This window comes from Lates calcarifer, linkage group LG1 (assembly GCF_001640805.2).
Source record: "Lates calcarifer isolate ASB-BC8 linkage group LG1, TLL_Latcal_v3, whole genome shotgun sequence".
NCBI lineage: Eukaryota > Metazoa > Chordata > Actinopteri > Centropomidae > Lates > Lates calcarifer.
The window spans coordinates 16584272-16593087 of record NC_066833.1 but is presented as its reverse complement, the minus strand read 5'-3'; the positions used below and the strand labels follow the sequence as shown (position 1 = coordinate 16593087).

The following is an 8816-nucleotide window of genomic DNA, read 5'->3' as shown; positions in this document are numbered from 1 at the left end:
ACTGGGCTAACCCTGCCACCTGTTACTTTCATCTCATAACCTAAGAACTGATCATCAATGTTACACTTCTTTCAGTGCTCAACTTGACAACAGCACTCGTAGCAGGACCTCTTTACAATCTCTAATGTGAAAAATGCTCTACCACTTGGTGAGTATCAGTCATCTTTATTAATATACTGTACAGTTTCATAGCTGCATTCATATGTCATGACATGGCATGTTAGATTTGATTAGAAGGGCTGTAAACTACTAGAAGTAGAAAATGAAATGTTAGCTGGTTGTATCATGAAGTAAAACATGCTGTATATTCCTTACTCTCATTTTCAAAACTTCATTACTAATACTTAATGTCCTGTTGAATGCTTATCATGTGTAATCTGGGTATGTTTTCATAATAATATAATTGTAGTATTAACTTTCCACCTGCGCATATTTCTCAGAGAACCGCCTGTGTTTCTGTACAGATGTGTGTGGCTCTGCTGGTCCTGTGGTGCTGCCGCTGCATATCGACAGCTGATGTTTCCTACCCCAAAACTCTGCCATGTGATGTTAGTGAGGAGAACAACGGGAGTGTGGTGAAAGTAGACTGCACTGAGAGAAGCCTCAAAGAAATCCCCTACGGCATCCCCAGAGACACTACCAATCTGACGCTCACCATCAACCACATTCCTGAATTAAACTCCTCCTCCTTCCACGGTCTGGAGAACCTGACAGAGATTGACATGAGGTGCAACTGCGTGCCCATCAAAATTGGCCCCAAAGACCACATGTGCACTCAGAGTGTGACGATAGAGGAAAACACCTTCACCAGCCTGAAGAGTCTGCGAGCACTGTATTTGGATGGCAATCAGCTCATCAGTATACCTAAAGGCCTGCCTTCAAATCTGATCCTGCTGAGTTTGGAAGTGAATCACATCTACAATATTTCAAAAGCAAACCTCTCTGAGCTCAGAAATGTTGGGCTTCTTTACCTTGGGCAAAACTGCTATTATCGTAACCCCTGTAACAACTCCTACAGTATAGAGAATGGTACATTTTCACAGCTTATTAATTTGACATTGTTATCTCTTAAATCAAATAACTTATCTTTTATCCCACCTCAACTACCCACAAGTCTGAAAGAGTTGTATCTCTACAACAATAATATTCAAAATGTCACCAATGAGGATTTCAAAAGTTTAACTAATCTTGAGATTCTAGATATTAGTGGAAACTGTCCTAGATGTTACAATGCCCCTTTCCCATGCACCCCATGCCCAAATAATTCACCACTAAAAATCAGCAAAATGGCTTTTAAAATGTTAACAAAACTAAAGACACTCCGTTTGCACAGCAACTCTCTGACATTTGTACAATCTGAGTGGTTTACCAACACAAAAGAGCTGAAAGTGCTTGATCTTTCTACAAACTTTTTGGCAAGTGATATAGGAGACACCAGATTCCCACATTTCCTAGGAAAACTGGAAGAACTGGACCTTTCATTTAACTATGAGCTTCAACGGTATCCTCAAACACTGACACTGAGTCGCAGTTTCTCCTCCCTCAGATCCCTTAAAATTCTGAGACTAAAGGGTTTTGTGTTTCAGCAGCTGAGACCAGAGAGTATTGATCCTTTAAAACCTCTCCCAAACCTGGAGGTTTTAGACCTGGGTACAAACTTCATTAAAATGGCAAACCTTAGTATTCTGATGGAATTAAAAAGCTTTAAAATAATCAGTCTGTCTGACAACAAAATATCTTCCCCCTCTGATGGCCAAGACACTGTTGGTTTCTCTGGGCGAGAGCCCTTGGACTGGTCTCCAATGTCAGCTGCAACTCAGTACCAAAGGGAAGTGAGAGAGATTCATTACTTCAGATATGATGAGTATGCACGCAGCTGCAAATACAAAGACAAAGAACTTGGAGTTATCACATCCTTTGTAAAAAGAAAATGCAGTCGGTTTGGCAAAACCCTGGATGTAAGCAGAAACAACATATTCTTCTTGCATTCAAGATTTTTAAATCTCAGAGAGCTGAGATGCCTCAATCTCTCTGGAAATTTAATGAGTCAAAGTCTGAACGGCTCTGAATTTACCTATCTGACTAATTTAAAATATCTGGACTTCTCATCAAATCGCCTGGACCTGCTCTACTCCACTGCATTTCAAGAGCTGAAAAGTCTGGTCATCCTGGATATAAGTAACAACAACCATTATTTTGAATCTGAGGGGTTGACTCATATGCTTAATTTCACTAGAAATTTAAAGAATCTCAAGATACTACTGATGAACCACAACAAGATCTCTACTTCCACTAACACAGAGCTAGAGAGTCAATCTCTAGAGAGGTTAGAGTTCAAAGATAACCGGCTAGATGTGCTGTGGAGAGATGGGGACACCAGATATTTCAATTATTTCAAGAAATTATTTAATCTGACTTTCCTTGACATCTCTCAAAACAACCTCAATTTTATTCCAGAGGAAGTGTTCAGCAGTTTGCCAGACAAGCTGTCTGAGCTCCACATTAAAAACAACAAACTAAAATCCTTTCATTGGGAAAAACTGCAATTTCTACATTCTTTGAAAATCTTAGATCTCAGTGGAAACAGTTTAACTACTGTTCCAGAGAAGTTGTCAAACTGTACCAAATCTCTCAAAAAACTAATTTTGCATAGAAACCATATCCTAAAACTAGCACCAGATTTCCTCACGGATGCCAACAACTTAAAATATCTGGATCTTAGTTTTAATGATATACAGTATATTGAAAAATCAAGCATTCCAGATAATATTGATGAGAATATGAAAAAGCTGCTGCTGCACAATAACAAATTCCTGTGCACTTGTAATGCCACTTGGTTTGTAACATGGCTCAACAAAACCAACATTACCATTCCCAGACTGGCCACAGATGTGACCTGTGATGCACCAGGCGCACAAAAAGGTCATCCTGTAATCTCAGTGGACCTGCTGGCCTGCCAGCACAACTACCTGTCAATCATCCTCTACATCCTCATGACTTCGCTCATCCTGAGCTTGCTCACCCTGTCCATCTCCAGCCACCTCTTCCTGTGGGACGTCTGGTACATCTACCACTTCTGCAGGGCCAAGCTCAAGGGCTACAACCGCCTATACTCCCAGAGCTGTGTCTATGATGCATTTGTCATATATGATAAAGAGGATCCTGCTGTGTCGGAGTGGGTGATGAAGGAAATGTGTGTTCATCTGGAGGACCGTGAAGACCACTGCCTTAGACTATGTCTAGAGGAACGGGATTGGATCCCTGGATGTCCCCTGATCGACAACCTCTCCCAGAGCATCCACAGGAGCAAAAGGACCGTGTTCATTCTCACCAAAAAATATATCAAAAGTGGCAACTTCAAGACAGCTTTCTACATAGCCCACCAAAGGCTAATGGATGAAAAAAATGACGTCATAGTACTGATCTTCCTGGAGAAAGTACCTAGCAATTCAAAGTACCTGAAACTGCGAAAAAGACTTTATAAGCGGTCTGTGCTGGAGTGGCCAACAAACCCCCAAGCCCAGCCATACTTCTGGTTCAGCCTGAGAAATGTATTAGCAACTGAAGGTCACAAACAATACAGTAATCTCTTCAAAGAGACACTGTAAATACAATATACTGTAATAGTGGCTTCCTTATTTTCAGATTGTTCTGAATGTACTTCTGTACATGAATTACACTGTGTGAATATCTCACCATTTAAATGTATGCTAAAGATATAATTGTGATATCAATGACCAATCATGTGCTAATTTTGAATTTACTGGAACTGGCTGGCACTCTCTGCCAACTCCACAGAGGATCAGAATTGAAACTGCCAACAAATCATGAAAGAGAGAAATGAAACAGATGTACTTCTTCATTTCAAACACTACTTCTGTCCGGTAGTGTCTGTAGTTCTGTGAAGCTGTCAATTTGTTGCTTTGTTTGACTTCAGCAACAGGGGGACCTTTTAAATGTATATTGTATATGAAAATTAAGAGAATACAGATTAAGTAGGCTATTTTATTTTTTGATTTCAAGTGCAGGAACTTCAAGGAACATGAAGGATCAATATAATACATGCACAATGGTGAGTTTCTGTACTTTTTTAAGCCTTGCTCTATGTACAGCAGAAAATAGTTGTGTCTACCCAAATTTTATTCACTAGACAATCAGCAGGTGTTATGGCTTTAATTGGTTGTGTGTGTACCATCAATGATTTTTTTTCTTTTCTTTTCTTTTTTTCCCTAAGAACTTTAAATGACTTGATAATACTAGGACTAACTCTGCATGAATTTATATTGTTCATATTATTCATTGAAAAAAACAGCACAATAAAGTTTCCACACAATTGTGTGGGAAAAAAAATACACTATCATATTTATTCTCTTATTCTTTCCTTTGATTTCTAGATAGTGCACTGGTGATTATAAACTTGTGTGTGTGTGTGTGTGTGTGTGTTTACGGGGAAATAAAGGGGAAACTGGATGTGTGTGACTGTGTCTTATGGAGGAAGAAATAATATGTGAATACTTATAAATACAAAAAGAAGAACTAATGAGCTGTGCTTAGTTCAGAACAGTCAGGGGGGTTGCTGTTACAGTTTTACTTGGTCTGGAATGGCCAGAAGTGGCTAATGTTAGCTAATGTTAGCAGATAAATATTTTTGTGTATTTTACGTCACTGAGTGTGTTCACTCACTTAAAAACTTTTCTCTTTGTAATGCTGTTGCAGTATTTTTTATAATTTACCATTATCTGACAAAGGTCATGTGTGACCATAATTAAACAGTCTTTGTTCAGCAAACACTACATAGTTTCTCTATAAGAGGTTAATGTAATTTGTAACTCTGACAAAACGGCATGAGCAGCTATTCCAGGTAAGTGTTATTTCATGTAGAGACTACTGCCACCTGCTGGATACTGGTGGTGCCATTCTGAGGAGAAAATTTAAAATACTTAAAGGATATGTTCACAAAAAAGTCGCACACATATATGAATAAAGTGCACATATGAAAATTGAAACTGGTTTTGCTGTAATTATTCCACCTGTGCATACTGTTCAGACTGTAACTTTAGAAACACTAGAAAGAGATCTCTTAATGTCCAGGAGGAACAGAGGGGATGATTGCAGCATGCAAAAACTGTTTCAAGGTTCATATGGACATCTGAGTATTACTTTCAGACAAGAGAAAATATGAACCTATCCTTTAACATAACACAAAATGTATGCATTATGGTATTACAGGTTACTTCTTTTGACTAGTTTTATTGTTTATCTACAGACCATCACATGTTGGATGCACTTGCTGCTGTTCTGTCTGTACTGCCAGTATGAGATCCAGCCTGCTGCATGTAAACCTGAGTGGATGCTACCACAGTTCCCTTGTGATGTGACCTCCTATAATACCTCTATGGTCATTTTTGACTGTAGAGGGCGTCATCTGGATAGTGTACCTTCTGGCATAACTAGCAATGCAACTGAGCTTGACTTATCAGAAAATTACATTACAAATATTTCAGTGAAGTCATTTTCTAATTTGCGGAATCTGACTAAACTCGATCTCAGCTGGGCAAACAAGAACCACGCAGTGAACATTGTTGCAAATGTTTTCAAAAATCTGACAAAACTGAATCATCTGAGTCTGACTGGCAATTGTCTGAATGAAACTCCCAGCAATCTCCCTCGCAGTGTGGAAATCCTTGAGCTGAACAATAACAAGATTATATTGTTGGATAACAGTTCATTTGCTGGCTTAACAAATGTGAAAAAACTGTGGTTATCCAAAAACTGCTACTTCTGGAATCCGTGTTGGAGAACTATGATTGTTATGGACGGCAGTTTTGCAGTTATGACCAAACTGGAGGCTCTGGATTTGTCCTTTAACAACTTAACCCGTGTTCCCACAGGATTACCTCCATCATTAACAATGTTAATGCTGGGTTCTAACAAAATACCCTACATATCTGAAGATGATTTCCATGGATTACATAATTTAAAAATCCTAAAAATACAAGGGAACTGTCCAAGATGTCAAAATGCTCCATATCCCTGTGTGCCTTGCCAAAAGACTTCTCTTAGCATCCATCCTTATGCATTTCACAATCTAACACAGCTTGAGACACTGCACCTGGGAGGAAACTCATTGACCTACCTGAATGCTTCCTGGTTTGAGAGGTTGAATAAGCTTAAACAACTGTTCCTGTCATTTAACTTCTTGCAAAAAGCAATTACTGGAGAAGCTAAATTTCTAACATACGTTACCAAGCTAGAAAAGATTGATCTCTCTTTTAACTTTGCTCTCAAGCTCTACCCTACAACATTATATCTTTCAAAAAACTTTGCAAAACTCCAGTCACTGAGAACTTTGCATTTGGAAGGTTTGGTGTTCCAGACTATTGTACAAGACACACTCAGCCCTCTGTACGGGCTCCGGAATCTGTCTGCGCTGAATTTAGGGACTAACTTCATTATTAAATCTGATTCCAAAATTTTCAGCAAATTCCAACAGCTGAAAATGATATACCTTGCAGAAAACAGGCTATATCCCAGTCCAGTGAAAAGTATCGCTAATCCGAGTGATGGATTCCATCAGCGCTTGGACCTTTCTATTTCACCTTACATAAAACCACATACAGACTTTGCTTACGATGTATCACATAGTCTTATCAAGCAAGAGTGCTTTGACTCTGGTCGAGTGCTAATCCTCAGCTCAAATAATCTGTTCTTCATTTCTCCAAAACAATTTGAGGGCTATGGAAATATTGCATGTCTCAACCTCTCAGGAAACGGATTTTCGGCAGCACTTAATGGCACAGAGTTTTCTTCACTGCCTAATCTGACCTACCTGGACCTGTCATTCAATAAAATAGATCTTGCATATGACAATGCCTTCATAGAACTACAGAAACTAAAAGTACTAGACCTCAGTTATAATCCGCACTACTTCAAATCATACGGGGTAACACATAATTTGAATTTCATGAAAAATCTGCCTGCTCTGAGAGTGCTGAATATGAGTCATAACGCAATTTCCATCTTAACAACAAAACAGATGCACAGCAAATCATTATCTGAACTTCAGTTTACAGATAATAATCTTGGGACTCTTTGGAAAGAGAGAGATGGCTCATATGAGATGCTTTTTACTAATCTTACTAATCTGACAATTTTAGATATATCCCAAAACAGAATAACAAAGATTCCAGATAATGTTTATGAACGTTTGCCACATAATCTCACCAAACTACGCATAAGCGGTAACTCCCTCACTGATTTTAAATGGAACAGACTGAAGTGTTTTCATCAACTTCAAATTTTAGACCTGAGTTTTAATTCTTTATCTCATGTGAAAGGTATAAACTCAAACATCACCCAAAGTTTGACTTTCCTTGATCTGAGTCATAACCACATTTTCCACTTGGATGATGGATTTATAAAGGGTCCGAAAAGCCTTACAACTCTTAGCCTTAGCAACAATAAACTGACCACAATCAATCAATCTACCCTCCTGTCAATATCAAATAATCAGATTAAGACTTTGTTCTTGCAGCAAAACCCATTCCAGTGTACCTGTTATTCATTTGAGTTCATTCTGTGGATTGAAAATAGTAATGTAAAGATCCCGAGACTGACCACTAAGGTGAAATGTGCCACACCAGAAAACCAGAAGGGTAGAGCACTAATATACTTTGACATTAACCAGTGTGTTAATGACAGTCAGGCATTCCAGATCTACATTCTTATCACTTCCTTTATTTTTGCTTTTATGTTTGTGACAACTGTTGCTCACTTATTTTACTGGGATGCTTCATATGTCGTACACTTTATGAAAGCTAGGTTAAAGGGATACAGATCCTTGAACTCACCAGAGAGTGTTTATGATGTCTTTGTGACTTATGACACCAGAGATCCACATGTCTCTGAGTGGGTGATGAAAAATCTGCGGGTGAAACTGGAAGAGGAAGGAGAGACACATCTCCCTTTATGTCTGGAGGAGAGGGATTGGCCCCTAGGAGTCCCCCTGGTGGACAACCTCACTCAGAGCATCCAATACAGTCGCAAAACCCTTTTTGTCTTAACAGAGGGCTACGTTAAGACTGGGGTTTTCAAGCTAGCAATGTATCTGGCCCATCAAAGACTGCTGGATGAAAATGTGGATGTGATTGTGCTGCTGATGCTAGAGCCCGTCCTACAGCACTCTCACTTCCTCCGTCTGAGGAGGAGGCTGTGTGAGAAAAGTGTTGTAGAGTGGCCGAGAGCAGCAGCTGCAGAGGCTTGGTTTTGGCAAAATCTGCGGAGTGTTGTCAGAGTAGACAATCAGATTATGTACAACAAGACTTATTCAAAGTACTTCACCAACAAGTGAAACAGGACAAAGATCAATGCTGACTGTCCGGGAATGATTTATACATATGTGAAGAGTAACATCTGTAACTTGTTTTTAAACCACTGTCCTATAGCAATGCTGGTTTGGTTCTTCACACTATTATCATTCTGCCTGACAAGAATACAAGACGACGGAAGATATGATTCCTTAAGTTTTGTAGTATGTTAAAGCTACAATGCTTCTGAATCTCTTGTACATTAATAAATCTGTTAATTCAAAACCTGTGTCATTTTGTAGATGCAAATGTTTCAATCTATTATCTTAACCTAGAAAATACTGTTCAGGTCTACCTACAAAAGGGAAATGTACTGTGCACATCACGTGTCTTCATCACAAGTGTCACTGGTAGTGTGAAAACGATACTAGTTTATTCATTATTATTAATAAAGACAGAAACTGGCGAACACATCCTACATTTTCAACAATGTTAGTAAACATGAACCCA

The 8816-nt window shown here is 38.9% G+C and overlaps 2 protein-coding genes across 2 annotated transcripts; both read left to right on the top strand.

The window, feature by feature from the left end:
* Nucleotides 1-30: 30 nt before the first annotated feature.
* Nucleotides 31-4349, top strand: tlr7 (toll-like receptor 7). Its single transcript, XM_018703082.2, has 2 exons — nucleotides 31-148; nucleotides 441-4349. The coding sequence occupies exons 1-2, from the start codon at nucleotides 134-136 to the stop codon at nucleotides 3606-3608; spliced, it is 3183 nt and encodes a 1060-aa protein (XP_018558598.1). The 5' UTR covers nucleotides 31-133; the 3' UTR covers nucleotides 3609-4349.
* tmsb4x (thymosin beta 4 X-linked) lies at nucleotides 3650-8591 on the top strand. Its single transcript, XM_051071070.1, has 2 exons — nucleotides 3650-4072; nucleotides 5267-8591. Exons 1-2 carry the CDS (start codon nucleotides 4043-4045, stop codon nucleotides 8348-8350), a joined length of 3114 nt encoding a protein of 1037 aa, XP_050927027.1. The 5' UTR covers nucleotides 3650-4042; the 3' UTR covers nucleotides 8351-8591.
* Nucleotides 8592-8816: the final 225 nt, after the last annotated feature.